Source organism: Myotis daubentonii, chromosome 14 (assembly GCF_963259705.1).
Source record: "Myotis daubentonii chromosome 14, mMyoDau2.1, whole genome shotgun sequence".
NCBI classification, from domain to species: Eukaryota; Metazoa; Chordata; class Mammalia; order Chiroptera; family Vespertilionidae; genus Myotis; species Myotis daubentonii.
The window spans coordinates 30,776,498-30,794,979 of record NC_081853.1 but is presented as its reverse complement, the minus strand read 5'-3'; the positions used below and the strand labels follow the sequence as shown (position 1 = coordinate 30,794,979).

The following is an 18,482-nucleotide window of genomic DNA, read 5'->3' as shown; positions in this document are numbered from 1 at the left end:
GGGATATGATGGTCCCCTTGCCCAGGCCTGAAGCCTGGGTTAGAGGCGTCAGGCTTGGGCGGGGGGTGGAGCAAGCGATCAGAGGGAGATGGGGGTCCCCTGCCCAGGCATGATTCCTGGGCCAGAGGCCTCAGGCCTGGGCGGGGGCCAGAGCCAGTGATCGGGGGGAGATGGGGGTCCCCTGTCCAAGCCTGACACCTCTGGCAGAGGCGTCAGGCCTGGGCAAGGGGCCAATCAGGTGATCAGAGGGTGATGGGGGTCTATGCCTCTGGCTGAGGCATCAGGCCTGGGAAAGGGGCAGAGCCAGCAATCGGAGGAGCTGGGGGCAGAGCCAGTGATGAGGGGAAATGAGGGTCCCCTGCCCAGGCCTGACGCCTCTGTTAGAGGCGTCAGGTCTGGGCAAGGGGCCGATCCTGCGATTGGAGGATGATGGGGGGTCAACGCCTGAGGGCTCCCAGTATGTGAGAGGGGGCAGGCTGGGCTGAGGGACACTCCCCCCCCCACACACACACCCAGTGCACAAATTTCGTGCACCGGGCCCCTAGTTAGTATATAAAGATCTCTCCCCATTTTTAACATGAACTCATTGCCTAGAGCATTTTATAATCTTGTTGACCTCTAAATATACATTCCTAACTAAATGTTTGACATACATTTTCAGTAGAAGGTATTTATTGACAAAACACAAAAATAAACTAATCCTATATTATAAAAGCCTAATATGCTAAGTGTCCGGTAGTCCGTTCAACCAATCAAAGCGTAATCTTATATAATAACAGGGTAATATGCAAATTGACCCTAACGGCAGACAACCAGTTGCTATGATGTGCACTGACCACAAGGGGGAACTCTGCTCAGCCACAAGCTGAGTGCATGAATTTTCATTCATCAGGCCTCTAGTATGCTAATGATATGCTAAGGTTGCTCAACCGTTCGCTATGACATGCACTGACCACCAGGGGGCAGATGCTCTGACTGGTAGGTTAGCTTGCTGCTGGGATCTGGCTGATTAGAACTGAGTGAGATGGGCTGGACACGCCCTGAAGCCCTCCCTGGCTGGCCAACCTCCCTCATCCCTCCCCAGCCCCGATCATGCACCAGTGGGGTCCCTCGGCCTGGCCTGCACCCTCTCGTTGTATGGGACCCCTCAGGGGATGTTGGAGAACCAGTTTCGGCTCAGTCCCGCAGGCTAGGACAAGGGACCCCACTGGTGCATGAATTCGTGCACCGGGCCTCTAGTCTCCTATTGATTCCCAGGACAGGTCGGCACCAGTTGGGGCACATGCAGGACGCAACCAATCTATGTGTCTCCCTTACACTGATGTTTCTCTCTCTGTCTCTCCCCCTCTATTCCACTTTCTCTAAAACATCAATGGAAAAATATCCTCCGGTGAGGATTAACAACAATAACAACAAAAAGTCTGAAAGACCAAATAGTTAATTTATTTAAGACTTGATAAAATAAAGAGTTATACCTAAACCCAGCCAGCATGGCTCAGTGGTTGCGTGTTTACCTATGAATCAGGTCATGGTTCAATTCCCAGGGGGGAACATGCCCGGGTTGCAGGCTCAATCCCCATTGTGAGATGTGGAGGAAGCAGTTGATCAATGATTCTCCCTCATCATTGATGTTTCTATCTCTATCCCTCTCCCTTCCTCTTTGAGATCAATAAAAATATGTTTTAAGAAAATTAAAAAAAAACATACCTATAATGAATTTAAAAGGTATAGAATCTAATACCTGGCTTTTGCTAGTTCATTTAGTAGGTCTTAATAATTATCTATCCTATATAATAAAAGCCTAATATGCTAAGTGTCCAGTCGTCCAGTTGTCCATTCAACCAATCAAAGCATAATATGCTAATGATATGCTAAGGCCGCTCAACTGCTCACTATGACGTGCACTTACCACCAAGGGGCAGATGCTCTGACTGGTAGGTTAACTTGCTGCTGGGGTCCGGCCAAGCCAATCAGGACTGAGCGAGATGGGACAGACACACCCTGGAGCCCTCCTGCAGTCACTCCCTGGCTAGCCAACCTCCGACATCCCTTCCCGGCCCCAATCATGCACTGGTGGGGTCCCTCGGCCTGACCTTTGCTCTCTCGCTATCTGGGACCCCTCAGGGGATATTGGAGAGCTGGTTTCGGCCCAATCCCGCAGGCCAGGCCGAGGGACCCCACTGGTGCACGAATTCATGCACTGGGCCTGTAATAAATAATAAATAAATAAAAAATATATATATATGCCCAGCGACCGGAACGGTGAAATGACCACAATGACTAGAATGACAGGTGGCTATGATGTGCACTGAAGCAACCAACCAGCCTGATCTGGGCCCTGATCGCGCCCCCCCCCCCCCATGGCCAGCCTGGCCCACAACACCCTGATCAGGGCCAGGGGCAGGTGCCAGCTGGCCATCTGACTGCGGCTCCTCCCCTCCCCCCCACCAGCCGGGCCCAATGGGCCCCCATCGGGGCAGGCTGGCTGGACCCTACCTGTGCACGAATTCATGCATCGAGCCTCTAGTTAAATTATATTACAAAATAAAAATGTGACTCATTTTTATCACTTTAAATCATCTTTTGTAGATGGATAAAAATCTTGAAATTACCAGCTTATAATTATAAACTCAGTATGTAGTTGATTATGACTAATCCAGATGGAAATTTATTTAATCTAGTACCCACTGATACAAATGTTATTGTTGAGTCATACTTATGAATAGCTCATTAAAAAATTTCTCATAATGAATGTAATAGAAAGGTATAACTCTATCCAAAACAATCCTATATAATAAAAGTGTAATATGCAAATCGACCAAACAGTGGAACGACTTGTCACTATGATGCGCACTGACCAGTAGGAGGCAGACAATCAATGCAGGAGCTGCCCCCTGGTGGTCAGTGCGCTCCCACAGGGAGAGCGCTGCTTAGCCAGAAGCTGGGCTCATGGCTGGCAAACGCAGTGGTGGTGGCAGGAGACTCTCCCGCCTCCACTGCAGGTGGGCAGTAAGGAGCGAGGGGTCCTGGAATGTGAGAGCCCCAGACTGCAGGAGGGATGTCTGGCTGCTGGCTTAGGCCCGATCCCCCCAGTAGGCGGACATCCCCCGAGGGGTTCTGGACTGCAAGAGGGCGCAGGCCAGGCTGAGGGACCTCCCACCCAGTGCACAAATCTTGTGCACCAGGCCTCTAGTTTAATATAAACCAACAGACTATAACTCAGTGATGGCGAACCTTTTGAGCTCGGCGTGTCAGCATTTTGAAAAACCCTAACTTAACTCTGGTGCCATGTCACATACAGAAATTTTTTGATATTTCCAACCATAGTAAAACAAAGACTTATATTTTTGATATTTATCTTATATATTTAAATGCCATTTAACAAAGAAAAATCAACCAAAAAAATGAGTTCGCGTGTCACCTCTGACACGTGTGTCATAGGTTCGCCATCATTGCTATAACTGGTCCTTCTAAAAAAAAAATAGTAGTTTAATTACACAACTCATTTGGTCAGTTGTAAGACAATGGGCAATAAAAATAGGCAGAAATTTATTTTATGACCCAAGGTGTTCAAGCAGAAAGAGTACAACTGTTACTTTGTCCCCAGCTATTTTATATTTCCCCAGCTATGTATTTTAGATTATACATTTGCAGATATATATTAGACAAAACAGGGTAGTGATTACAAGTGCAAATTGCTCTACTCATTTATTCTGATTTGTTTGATGTAGCTCATTGTTAAACTTTTGATGTTTTATATATCCAAATGTTTTAAGTCTCCTGTAAAAAATTCAGATAAAGGTTTACACAAAGATTATTAATTGAAATCTTCTCCTGGGAAGAACGACTTGCTTCAACTGAGAGTCTGATTAAATAAAACTCCAGATGAGGACCATCCCTAAGACTCACTTCCCTGGGGCTTCCTTACTGCTCAAATGTGGCTATCAGCCCTGTGATTATGACTTCTGCTACTGTATAACATCCCCCACTATGTGGTACATGACACACTGGAAATGAGCTTTCCTGGTGATGAGAAACCAAGTATTCCTGATAACTATGTCAGAATGGTTGATTATCAATGCTTTCCAAGGAAAGATCTCAATCAAAAAGGGGTGAAGGTGAATATCAAGGTTCCCTAAAATGGAGCCAGGAGGCTCTTAAGGAAGTGGGGTTTATGAGGCCTATGCAGCCTAAATACATTTTGTACCTCAGTCCTCTGAGCAGCTATTAAGTTGCTAAACCAGGCTGCTAAAGTCAGCTCAAGGCTGAACCATAAACATCCTAGAACAATTAATGTTGCATGGACAACACATGGACTTTGCCTTCTCCTCCTTAGATTTTGTAATTTTTGCCTTTATAAAACCTGCCTGCCATTGTTTTTCCTCAAGCACAATTTAGGTTGCTACCTTGTGTCTCCTGGATTACAGCTGCTTTTGCTTTAATAAATGCTTTTTATTCTTTATTAGAGTCTAAAATTAATTTGGGTTTACATGAGTATGGACTTAAGCAGCTGGATAGTCTGGGTTCAAACCTTAGCTGTGTCATTTACTAGTTATGTGAACTCAGGCAAATTTCTTGCCCCCTTTGTCTCAGTGTTCTCACCAGGAAAATGAAGATAATAATAACATAAAAGATCTACCTCATAAAAATGTTGTAAGGGTTAAATATATGTAAAGTACTTATAACAGTGCCTGGCACACAGAAGTGTTTTTCTATTATTATTATTCAATATTTTTCCTTTTGTCTCAGTAATTTGTATTGCAATGTTCACAGTTATAGTATTATTGCCTTAGTTATTCCTTTTCACATATTGATTATAATTTCTTGACTTCATGAGGTTTTCTACTTGAGTATTCCTTTGTCTTTTCGGATTTCTCATTTCCAAATTTGCTTCCTTTAACGTTGTCTACCTTCCTCAACTTGGAACCATCTCCAAAGTAATATATGTACAAAACAAACTAAGTTGTGTATTTCAAGAAAATATTAGAACTTCTCCTTATTTTTACCTAAAAATAAGAAACAAATTAATTTTTACTAATGTTTAATATACAGAATAAGCTTGGAATTCCCTAACTAGGTCCAAATTTCAGACTGTTTCTGTCACAATGGTATTTGAGATATCCCAAGAGAAGAGTAAGTAAGAAGAATTAAATGCTCAAAGAGATTGACATTAAGGTACTCTTCACTGATTTTGTTCACTTTGTAATTTTCATTATGATCAATGCAATGGATTAATGGTATAAATAATTTTTTTAACTCTTTACAAAGATTTTTGAAGAAAACAAAAAATATCGGAATATCCTATATAATAAAGAGGTAATATGCAAATTGATCATCACTCCAACACACAAGATGGCCACCAGGGGAGGGCAGTTGGGGGCAACCAGGCCTGCAGGGGAGAGCAGTTGGGAGCGATCAGGCCTGCAGGGAAGGGCAGTTGGGGGGGTGGGGGGGACCCAAGCTTGTAGGGCAGGGCAAGCAGGGGGGACCAGGTCTGCAGGGGAGGGCAGTTGGGAGCAACCAGTCCTGCATGGGAGGGCAGTTGGGGGGACCAGGCCAGCAGGGGATGGCAGTTGGGAGGGACCAGGCCGGCAGGGGAGCAGTTAGGCGTCGATCAGGCTGGCAGGGGAGTGGTTAGGCGGTGATCAGGCTGGCAGGTAGAAGCAGTTAGGGGCAATCTGGCAGGCAGGCAGGCGAGCGGTTGGGAGCCAGTAGTCCTGGATTGTGAGAGGGATGTCCGACTGCCCGTTTAGGCCCGATCTCACCAGAATCGGGCCTAAATGGGCAGTCGGACATCCCTCAAGGGGTCCCAGATTGGAGAAGGTGCAGGCTGAGCTGAGGGACACTCCCCCCATGCACGAATTTTGTGCACCAGGCCTCTAGTATAATCATAAATGAGTAACAATAAACCACAGCAGTACTGGCACTTGCCACAGAAGCTCTTCTTAGACCATTATAAAAGTTAAAGCCATGACAATTTAATGACATCTGACAAGAAATTGATTTAGTAGCGTGTGCATTTAATTCTATAAATAAAATACACATACACTGCAAACTACACTGAAATATAATAAACAAAAATTACACACTTGGTATTCTGATCACCAAGTGTGGAAGGAAAAGAAACTTAACTATTTATTTTTTATTTAACAGATACTTATGAAAGAGACATACTTAGTACAGAACGAAGAAAGTCTGAAACAATCACCAGAAAAACTCTAGCTTTTTGAGAGTGTGTCAAAGAGGCAGACGAGGAAACAATACTTTTATAAATAAAACTGGCCATATCACAGGTATTCTGTATTAAGAATACAGGCTGGAAAATGTTTTAATTGGATGCACAATCAAGAAAATGTCAAGACTTTAATTTTGGAATGGAGATAATTTGAGCTTTCTTCTACTGAATCTTTGATATTTCCTTAACATTTTATCAGTTTGTATACTATTTAAATATTTGTACATTTCTTAAAAATTTTAATCGATTAATAAATGCTGAAATGGATAAATAAATCAAAAGTTCTATATTTAAATTTACAAAAGCACATATTCAAAACAAGAGAAAAAAACTATTGGATAAGCTGTCATCATTACAAAAGAGCACAATCAGCAAAATCTCTGTGCTGAGAGCAATACAATATAAACAAACACAGAAGAATTGAAGGCACTAAGTAAATACATCAAATGTGCTGTATTGTGAGGGTTTCCCTACACAGATGCCATAATTAATACATAAAAACTGACCTTTGGGCAACATAGCTAAGAAATTACATATGGAAATGTGATTCTAATAATCTGGGGAAGAAATACCATTACATTTTGCTTTACCTACAAAAGGTTGGCTCCAACAGGAAACAAATATATCTATTAACTCTGAGGAGCTAAAGACTGCTTTGGGAATTAGCATATTTATAAATATGGTTGACATTAAAATTACAAAGTACTTTAGGCTGAGTGCAGGTTTGTAGAAGTTTTAAAAAATTTATCTAATAATCCTATATAATAAAGAGCTAATATGCTAATTAGGCCAAACAGAACGACCGTCCAGACAACCTTCAGGATGAAGCCAGGGCTATGAGAGCTGAGGCAGCCAGGGGTGCGAGGGCCAAGCCCTTTGCACGAATTTCATGCTTCTGGCCTCTGGTAACAGGTTGTAATAATAAGAAACAAAAGCTACACTACACTTTTGCAGGAAACGACATACTCTTGGACTACACCTCATCAAAATTTAAATACCTTGCATCTAAGCCACTTCTAACTCATCTCACCATTATTTTACTTTACATACATTATATTCACTCATTTAATTGAATTTCCTTTTTATTTTATTTTTCCCATCACCATTTATATCCCCTCTCTTACCTCTTCCACCTCCACCCCACCCCCCCAACTCCCTGGCAATCATCATATTGTTGTCCACGTCCATAAGTTCTTTCTGTTTTTCTTCTTTGCTCAATTCCTCCCTCCTCCCTAACAACATGCACGCCCCCCCCAACATGCCCCCCAGAGCTGCTTTCTATCTATAAGTCATTTAACAAAATTTGAATGGCTATTCCCTGTAAAACAGACATTGTTCTAGGCCAGCCGTGGGCAAACTAGGGCCCCCGGGCTGGATCCGGCCCGTTTGAAATGAATAAAACTAAAAAAAAAAAAAAAAAAAAAAAAAGACTGTACCCTTTTATGTAATGATGTTTACTTTGAATTTATATTAGTTCACACAAACACTCCATCCATGCTTTTGTTCGGGCCCTCCGGTCCAGTTTAAGAACCCATTGTGGCCCTCGAGTCAAAAAGTTTGCCCACCCCTGTTCTAGGCTCTTGGGATACAATGATTCAGAATATTGCCACAAAATATAATTTACCAAAACTAACCTCCCTCCTCTCCCAGGAGACCAAATAACCTATATAATATTTTGAAAAAAATTGTAAATTTTAACAATATGCAGGCATTTAAATGCAGTTTCTTAAGTATAGATAAAGTATCAAAAAGAGTAAACTTGCTAAAGTGATTGAAAATAAAATGAACAAACAGCATTGGAAGATAGATCTAATATATCATATAATTGTGCTTTAAACAAATACTTTCTAATCATAATAAAAACTTAATTGCAATGTCAAACAGAAAAAAAATGAGAACAGTGATTGTTACTCTTCTTTCATTAAGTAAGCTCCAATGCTGAGAGAGAAAAATATTTAGGAATATGAAATAAGTGCATCTTAAAATATTTCATTATATGTAACTCATCAGTTTTGGTAATAGTTTACTATTCCTCCAAGAAACCCTGAATATCTGACAACATTCAGAGGAATATTTTCTTAGGTAAGGTATATAATGGATTTTATTTTTCTGAATTATTCCTCTTTCTCTAGTTATCCCAAAATCTTAGAAAAGCAACTATTTAGTGTTATTGTGCATTTTCACAGTATATTTGTTTTCCCCTTATTCTATTTTCATATATTAAGTGTTTTTCTTTTAAAAAAAATATATTTCTTTATTGATTTCAGAGAGGAAGGAAGAGGAAGAGAGAGATAGAAACATCAATGATGAGAGAGAATCATTGATCGGCTGCCTCCTGCATGCCCCCCACTGGGGATTGAGCCCGCAACCCAGGCATGCGCCCTTGGCAGGAATCGAACCTGGGACCCTTCAGTCCGCAGGCCGACGCTCTATCCACTGAGCCAAAACCGCTACGGCTATGAAGTGCTTTTCTAACTTAAATTTTGGCTTTCTCTTTTTATGTCCCTTAGAACAGAAGTTTACAAACTTTGCTGTATATGAAATTACCTAGCGAACTTTTAAAAATCCCTATGCCCCGGTGCATACCTAACAAATTACATCAGAATGTCTGAAGGATGTAAAATGGATCCAGGTATCTGTAGTTTTTAAATATTCCTTGGTGATGAAATTCATAGCATTACAGGCCTACCTCAAAAAAAGAGAAAAATCTCAAATTAACAATCAAACCTTACACTTGAAGGAAAAAAAAAAAAAAGAACAAAGCCGGAAGTGGGTAGAAGAGAGGAAATAATAAAGATCAAAGCAGAAATAAAAGAAATAGAGAAAAAAAAATACAGTTCTGGCTGGTTTTATTCAGTGGATAGAGCGTTGGCCTGTGGTCCAAAGGGTCGCGAGTTCTGTTACCAGTCAAGGAAACATACCTTACTTGCAGGCTCGATCCCCAGCCACAGTCGGAGTATGTGTGGTAGGCAACCAATCAATGTGTCTCTCTCACGCAGATGTTTTCTCTCTCTCCTCTGCTCTCTCTCTCTCTCTTAAAAAAAAAAAAAAAAAAAAAAAGTCCCCAGTAAGGATAAAAAACACACAAAAGATCAATGAAACCAAGAGTTGGTTCTCTGATAAGATAAACATGATTGACAAGCCTTTAACCAGACATACCAAGAAAAAAATAGAGGGAACCCAAATAAAGTCAGAAGTGATGGAGGAAAAGTAACAACTGACACCACAGAAATAAAAGGGATTTTATGAAAAAATTATGAGCAGCTATATGCCAAAAAATTGGACAATCTGGAAGAAATGGATAAATTCCTATAAGATACACTCTCCAAAAACTGAATCAAGAAGAAACAAAAAATCTGAACAGAAGAATTACAACTAATGAAACTGAAGCAGCCAACAAAACTCCCAACAAACAAAGATCCTGGACTGGATGGCTTCACAAGTAAATGTTACCAATCATTCAAAGACCTACAATTACCCTAACTATGCCAAAAAATTCAAGAGGAAGGAAGACTCTCAACTTCATTTTATGAGGCCAGCATTACCCTAATTCCAAATAAAGACACTATAATGAAAGAAAACTATAGGCCAATGGTGAATACACATCTCATAATCCTCAAAAAAATATTAGTAAATCAAATGCAGCAATACAATTTAAAGATATACACCAGGATCATGTGGGATTTATTCCTGGGATGCAAAGTTCATACACTATCAGCAAACCAACTATCTTGAAACATCACATAAACAGAAGTCATAGCCTCAGCAATCTGACAAGAAAAAAGTAAAAGACATATCAATAGGAAAGAAAAAACTAAAATTTTCAGTATTTGCAGATGATGCATATAGAACCCTAAAGATTCCACCAAAAAACTACTAAAACTGATAAGTAAAGTAGCAGAATACAAAGTAAACATTCAGAAATCAGTTGAATATTTATACACCAATAATGAATTATCAAAAAGGGAAACTAAGAAAACAATCCCATTTTCAACTGTATAAAAAATACAACTAGGAATAAATTTAATCAAGATAAAAGACATTGGAGAAAAAACGGAGGAAGATATTAATAAATGGAAGCATATACCATGCTCATGGATAGGAAGAATAAGCATTATTAAAATATCTGTATTACCCAAAAGAATCTACAGATTCAATGCAATTCCTACCAAAATACCAATGGCATCCTATCTAATAAAAGAGAAACATGGTAATCAGCATACGACTGCTACCCTTCCCATTGGCTAATCAGGGCAATATGCAAATTAACTGCCAGCCAAGATGGCGGCCTGCAGCCAGGCAGCTTAAAGCGAACATGAGGCTTGCTTGCTTCAGTGATGGAGGACTCCAACGTTCCCCACCTGCTGCTGCAGGCCTCTGAGCTGCAACTCTAAGCAACTATGTTACAAATATAGAAGCTAAACAAAACCCCAGAAACCTGCTTTAGTCCGCCAGGCTTCAGCCAGCAGGATCGCAACATTGTTTCAACTACAGAAGGTAAACAAAGGCCAGAAACCTGCTTTCAGCAGCGGAGGCCTAAGAGCTGGAGCCAAGCCTCAAAGCTAAAGCTGGCCCAGAATAAAAAAAAAAGGAAAAAAGGAGCGGTTGGGAGCTTCAGTCACTCGCCAGCCTGAAAACAGCCCTCAGCCCCTCACCCAGACTGGCCAGGCACCCCAGTGGGGACCCCCACCCTGAAGGGTGTGTGACCAGCTGCAAACAGCCATCATCCTCTCACCCAGGCTGGCCAGGCACCCCAATGGGGACCCCCACCCTGATCCAGGACACCCTTCAGGGCAAACCAGCCAGCCCCAACCCGTGCATCAGGCCTCTATCCTATATAGTAAAAGGGTAATATGCCTCCCAGCACCAGAAATCAGCGGAGCAGCGAGGCTTCCCAGCACCGGGATCAGTGGAGCTGAGAGGTCTCCCGGCACCGGGATCAGCGTAACAGGGGGCAGCGCCCAAACCCCCTGATTGCCCTGCGGCTCTGTGTGTGACAGGGGGTGGGCCACAACCTCCCTATCAGCCCTGCTCTGTTTGTGACAGGGGAAGGCGCCCCAACCCCCTGATCAGCCCTACTCTGTGCCTGATAGGGGGAGCTCCCCAACCCCCTGATCGCCCTGCGGCTCTGTGTGTGACAGGGTGCGGCGCCCCAACCCTCTGATTGGCCCTGCTCTGTGTGTGACGGGGGCAGCGCCCCAACCCCCTGATCGGCCCTGCTCTGTGTGTGATGGGATAGAGCCATAACCTCCCCATCGGCCCTGCCCTGAGTGTGAGAGTGAAGGTGCCCCAACCCCCTGATTGGTCCTACTCTGTGGGTGATAGAGGGTGGCGCCCCAACCCCCACCCCACAGACCCTGCTCTATGTGTGATGGGGTAGAGCCATAACCTCCCCATCGGCCCTGCGCTGAGTGTGACAGTGGCGGCGCCCCAATCCCCTGATCAGCACTGCTCTGTGTGTGACAGGGGGCGGTGCCCCAACTCCCCTATCGACCCTACTCTGTGAGTGACAGGGGGGAGCTCCTCAACCCCCTGACCGGCCCTGCTCTGTGCGTGACAGGGGGGAGCTTCCCAACCCCATGATGGGCCCTGCTCTGTGTGTGACAGGGTACAGAGCCCCAACCCCCCTGATGGGCCCTGCTCTGCGCATGACAGGGGGCAGCGCCCCAACCCCCTGATCGGCCCTGCTCTGTGTGTGACAGGGGGCAGGCCCCAACCCCCTGATCGGCCCCTGCTCTGTGTGTGATGGGGTAGAGCCATAACCTCCCCATCGGCCCTGCCCTGAGTATGAGAGTGGCGGCGCCCCAACTCCCTGATCGGCCCTGCTCTGTGGGTGATAGAGGGCGGTGCCCCAACCCCCACCCCACGGGCCCTGCCCTGTGTGTGATGGGGTAGAGCCATAACCTCCCCATCGGCCCTGCCCTGAGTGTGACAGTGGCGGCGCCCCAACTCCCTGATCGGCACTGCTCTGTGAGTGATAGAGGGGGGCGCCCCAACCCCCTGATCCGCCCTGCTCTGTGTGTGACAGGGGGCGGTGCCCCAACTCCCCTATCGGCCCTACTCTGTGAGTGACAGGGGGGAGCTCCTCAACCCCTTGATCGGCCCTGCTCTGTGTGTGACAGGGTACAGAGCCCCAACTCCCCTGATGGGCCCTGCTCTGCGCATGACAGGGGGCAGCGCCCCAACCCCCTTATTGGCCCTGCTCTGTGCATGACAGGGGGTGGCGCCGCAACCTCCCCATCGACCCTGCCTTGAGTGTGACAGGGGGCGGTGCCCCAACCCTCCAATTGGCCCTACCCTGAGCGTGACTGAGGGTGGCATCGCAACCTCCCAATCCGCCCTGCTCTGTGCATGACAGGGGGAGGCGCCCCAACTCCCCAGTCGGCCCTGCTCTGAGCCCGACCAGGGGCTGCATCTAGGGATTGGGCCTGCCCTCTGCCACCCGGGAGCAGGCCTAAGCCAGCAGGTCATTATCTCCCAGGAGGTCCCAGACTGTGAGAGGGCACAGGCCAGGCTGAGGGACTGCCCCCCCAGGGTGCACAAATTTTTGTGCACCGGGCCTCTAGTCCTATATAATAAAAGGGTAATATGCAAACTGACCAAATGGCAAAATGACTGGAACGCCATGGCTCCTCCCACCGGCTGGCCATGCCCCTGAGCACCCACCCACCCTGATGGGGGCGGGGCCGGACCACAAATGGCCCAAGGCCCCTTGCCATGGTGGGCCCCTCTCCCAATCGGCCCATTGGGGCGGGCTGGCTGGACCCCACCAGTGCATGAATTTGTGTACCAGGCCTCTAGTATTTCATAAAACTAGAACAAATAATTAAAAAATTTACACAGAACTACTAAAGCTATAGCTGTATAGCCAAAGCAATTTTGAGAAAGAGTAACAAAGTTGGAGGAATCATGCTACCTGAAATCAGGGCTATAGTAATCAAAACAGCATTGTACTGGCATAAAAATAGACACATAGATCAACAGAATAGAATAGAAAGGCCAGAAATAACCCCATGCCTATCTGGTCAATTAATGTTTGACAAAGGAAGCAAGAACATGCAAGTGAGTTAAAAACACAGTCTATTCAATAAGTAATGTTGGGAAAATTGAACAGATGCATCCAAAAAAATAAATAAATAAAAGGAAACTAGACCACTTTCTTATACCTCATGAAAGAATAAACTCAAAATGTATCAAAGACTTAAATGTAGGATTCAATACATAAAAATCCTAGAAGAAAACATAAAAAATCTTGGACATTTCTCTTAGTAATATTTTTTTCTGATATATCTCCTCGGACAAGGGAAACAAAACAAAAAAATAAACAAATGGGACTACATTCAAACTAAAAAGATTTTGCACAGTCAAGCCACCAACAAAATGAAAAGACAACCCACTGAAATGGGAGAACATATTCACCGATGATACATCTGATAAGGGGTTAATATCCAAAATGTATAAAGAACTTGTATAACTCAGCAGCAAGAAACAAATAATCCAATTAAAGAAATAGGCCAAGGACCTAAATAAATACTTCTCCAAAGAGGACATATAGATGGCTAATAAATATATGAAAAGATGCTCAATGTCACTAATCATCAGAGAAATGCAAATTAAAACCACAATGAGATGTTACCTCACACCTGTCAGAATATCTATCATCAATAAATCAACAAAGAGCAAGTGTTGGAGAGGTTTCGGAGAAAAAAGAGCCCTCAGGCACTGTTGGTGGGCATACAGATTGGTGTACCCACAGTGGAAAACAGTATGGAGATTCCTAAAAAAAATTAAAAATGGAACTGCCTTATGACCCAGAGAATCCATTTCTGGGTATATATAGGTGAAGAAACTCAAAACACTGATTTGAAAGAACATGTGCACCCCTATGTTCATGTCAACATTATTAATAACTAGAGGCATGGTGCACGAAATTTGTGCACTCAGGGGAGGGGGGGCGTTTCCTTCAGCCCAGTCTGCGCCCTCTTGCAGTCCGGGAGCCCTCAGGGGATATCCAACTGACGGCTTAGGCCCGCTTCTGGGCCTAAGCCGTCAGTTGGACATCCTTAGCGCTGCCGTGAAGGCAGGAGAGGCTCCTGCCACCACCGCTGCATTTGCCAGCTGTAAGCCCGCCTTCTGGTGCAATGACCTCCAGGGGGCAGCTCCTGTGTTGAGCGTCTGCCCCCTGGTGGTCAGTGCGCCTCATAGTGACTGGGCATTCTACCGTTCAGTTGATTTGCATATTAGCTTTTTATTATATAGGATAGTCAAGCTATGGAAACAACCCAAGTGCCCATCAATAAACACGTGGAGAAAAAACCTATGATACATATACACAATGGAGTATTTCCTGGCCATAAAAGAAATATTACTATTTGCGACAGCATGGATGGACCTAGAAGGTATTATGCTCAGTGAAATAAGTCAGTCAGAGAAAGACACCATATAATTTCATTTATATGTGGAATCTAAAGAACAACATATATAAACAAACAAACAAAACAGAATCAGGCTCATAAACACAGAGAATAGACTAATGATTGCCAGAGAGGAAGGGGTTTCGGGAACTGGGTGATAAAGGTGAAGGGATTAAGAAGTACAGATTGGTAGTTACAAAATAATCATGGAGATGTAAAGTTCAGCATAGGAAATATAGTCAATTATACTGAAATAACTATGGTGCCAGGTAGGTACTGAAAATATCAGGGTGAACACTTTGTAAAGTATATGATTGTCTAACTACTATGCTGTACACCCCAAACTATACAAAATAATACTGCATGTAAGCTGTAATGTAAAAAATTAGAAAAGTAAAATAAATACCCCTAGGTGACATTAATGTGCAAAGTTTGGAAACTATCATCTTAAACTCTAAATAAACATTCCATCATGTGTTATTGCTCTGAAAATCCGAGATGTATACCATTAAATCTGTAACCTGAATTACCTACATTTCAAGTATGACATGGTAGTTCAGTAGCTGGTCAGTAAACCTGCCACTTGCACATTAATCTGGCATCCTTATCTTCTATTTGCCAAATATAAACTCATGAAGTAACAAAAAAATATTTTTTAGGAAAAGTGATCCTACAGAAACATTTCAGAATCTAATTTTTTAGCCATAAAAGTTAATACAGTGCACATAGCTTATATTCCATCAATAACCCAAAAATAATCTGGGCCAGGCCCTAAAATCAAGAACGTTACTATTTCAACAAAAATATATACAGATAATTTTAATGACTGGGATAAATACAAATTGTAAATAGCCTCATGTTAGTTGAGGCCAGGTTTTGCCATTGATTAAATGGCAAAAATGTTCTTTGGAATTTCAGAGCTATTTTGGATTATAGAAATGAAGACTAGCAATTATGGATATGTATGTGTGTGTATGGGCATGCATATGTGTGTGTGTGTGTGTGTATCACAATGTGAGATCTCTTCAACTTCCCACGGAACATGACTGAATAGTCTGAAAGGCACTGACAGAATGCTTCTGTAAATACGCACATGAAAATATTTTAGTGTGTGCTGCTAGAATAAAGGAAAACATCTGATGAAAAAGACATGTTGTGCAATGTGTATTTGAGTAAGTTGGTAGTACAAAATATATACTACTACTACTACTACTACTACTACTAAAAAGCCCATGCCACTGAAAGAATGAACCAAGAAGAAAACTAATCTTTGTTGTTAGTGTTGAAAGTAAAGAAAAAGGAACATCTACTGGAAAATAGAATTCTTACTTAAATCAAAAGGCATAATGTTAAAATTGGAATTAATGGTGGACTAAAGCATGGCATGAATTGAGTTCACTATAAATACAATCCTATATAATAAAGAGCTAATATGCAAATGGTCATCATGCCCTCACACCAGGGCCGGGGGACCTGAGGCCGCACCCCCCGCCCCAGCGCCTGGCCAGGGGCCCTGAGGCCATGCCCTCCACCCTGGCGCCAGGCTGGGGAACCTGAGGCAGTGCCCCCGCCCTGCGGGGCTTGACAGGGGTGGGGCTGGCTGGGTCTGAGTCTTGCGTGATTTCGAGGCACACGGGTGGGCGGGGACTTGACGCTGGGTCCTCTGATGCGTCCCAGACTCTGACAGGAGGGAGATTTTCATATACATTTTACTAATTTTCTTTCATCTCTGACACTTCTATTATAGAGAGAGGGCAAATAGCAATATTAAAATATTTCCTCTATTTAATTCCCTTTTAGTGTGCACGAATTCTGTGCACTGGGCCACTAGTGCAGAAATAAAACTATGTAAGTGTTTCAACATAAAATCTGTGTAAAACTACTTCAGAGAATTATTTCAGTGAAAATTAAAAAATTTGTAGAAAATGAGTTCTGCATGAGTAATTTGTTAAGACTAGCAAAGAAAACATGTATCATAAATCACAATATTCTCAGAGTTTCCCTTAATACATGCTTAAGTTTTATATACAGAGGTGCGCTCGCGCATACACACACACACACACACACACACACACACGGGAAGGGCATGTGGTAAAGGTCCACATAAAATAATTTTGGGAATTTTGGATTGCAGTTTAGCAGTTTTTTCTCCATTAGAATTTTAAAAAACCTACGCAATCTGTTCACACTTCTTTGTCCTCCAAATCCTTTTTCTTGAAGCATTTAATAGGACTAGCATTCCACAGAATATTAAACTGTTGGAGATATCTCTTTAAATTTGGGGATTTTAGGTGATCTTCAAGAATGAGTGTCAAGAATCAACTTCTAGCTCATACCACTAATATTCTTATCCTTAGTGTTTATTTAGTGTATCCTCCATGCAATGTAATCAAATCCTCAGAGATCATTAATTTTGGAATTAGTAGCATGGACTATCATACATACATGAGGAAATAGTGTATCTTCATTTATACTAAACACTAAATCAAAACAAAACTTAAAATAATCAACATTTAAAAGTATAAGTAGGACATTTGTATAAATATTGAAATGCTATATACCTCATCAAATTCTTCAGTCATTTTTCTGATGATTTCTGCATTCTGCATATTTCGAAACATCTCTATTCTCACAGTACCTGTGAAACAACAGATTTTACAGTTAATCTTTTTCTATTACATGCTAAAATTAAATTGTATCTGACCATTGGAAAGTTTTATATGCTTGGGTTTTTCTTTCCTCCAACAACCTCCTATCTATACCAAAAAAATATCGTAAGAAGTTCAAAGTTCTTTAGATATTTTTTAAAAAACGGAATATTCTGTGAATTAGGTAAGTGTAAGAAAAAATACTGAGAGGAGTATTGGGAAAGAAAAAAATAAAGACATAAAACAAATTTATATTGTATGGAGAGCCCTAAAAATTGACTTAGACATATGTTGGCATTATCCAGACATATAGGTGGCTGCCTTAGTCTGAATAACATCTGGATGGTATTATCTCCTTTCATGGCTCTTTGTGATATTCTTTATCACCAGAATATTCTTCTATAGATTAAAATGAAATGTCCCTTAATTTAGTAACACACTTTCGTTAAAATAATTTCTCTGAACTTTTCATGAAAAGTTGCTCAGTGTCCTAGCTAGTTTGACTCAGTGGATAGAGTGTCGGCTTATAGACTGGAGGGTCCTGGGTTTGATTCTGGTCAAGGCACGTACCTCGGTTGCAGGCTCCTGGCCCTGGTCGGGGCATGTGGGAGGCAACCAATCAATATGTCTCTTTTACATCAGTGTTTCTGTCTCTCCCTCTCCCTTTCACTCTCTTTAAAAATCAATGGAAAAAATATCCTTGGGTGAGGATTTAAAAAAAAAAGTTTCTCAGTAACTTATACATAAATATCAAACAATCAAAAAAAAAAAGTTAACCTCTTTTTCATCTTTCTTTCATATTACTTTTAGCTACTTATTTTTATCTCAAACATGATTATGTAAATACTATCATAAAAAACCCCAATAATGATGTCTGGTTTATACCAAAAACTTCAGTTAAAAATAAAGATAACTTAAAAATATTAAAATATGGTTTAAAGTTAACCTTAAAGACAAAGAACCCTGGCCTAATAATTAAACAATGTTCAATTTCAACTGTATAAATATAAAACATTCAAGTTAAAAACTCAACAGACTGAGAGAAGGCAATGTGGAAAAAAACTTAACAACTCAATGAGTTAGTAAGAAAATAATTACTTTATAACCTCTGTCTGGCTCCTTGCCAGTGATTACCAGCTCCAATTCAAATCACATTTAGTAATGTGGGGAAGTCTCTGAAATGTA

At 42.3% G+C, this 18,482-nt stretch overlaps 1 protein-coding gene across 7 annotated transcripts in view; it reads right to left on the bottom strand.

The window, feature by feature from the left end:
- The window catches only part of STAG1 (STAG1 cohesin complex component), a 350,463-nt gene that overhangs the window by 161,853 nt on the left and 170,128 nt on the right, over nucleotides 1-18,482 (bottom strand). For 6 of the 7 annotated variants that reach the window (XM_059663860.1, XM_059663856.1, XM_059663857.1 and 3 more), the window contains one exon: nucleotides 17,211-17,287. The exons of the other annotated variant lie outside the window; for it this stretch is intronic. In XM_059663860.1, the coding sequence (XP_059519843.1) occupies nucleotides 17,211-17,287 (77 nt within the window). The remainder of the gene's footprint in view (nucleotides 1-17,210; nucleotides 17,288-18,482) is intronic. 7 annotated transcript variants of the gene reach the window in all.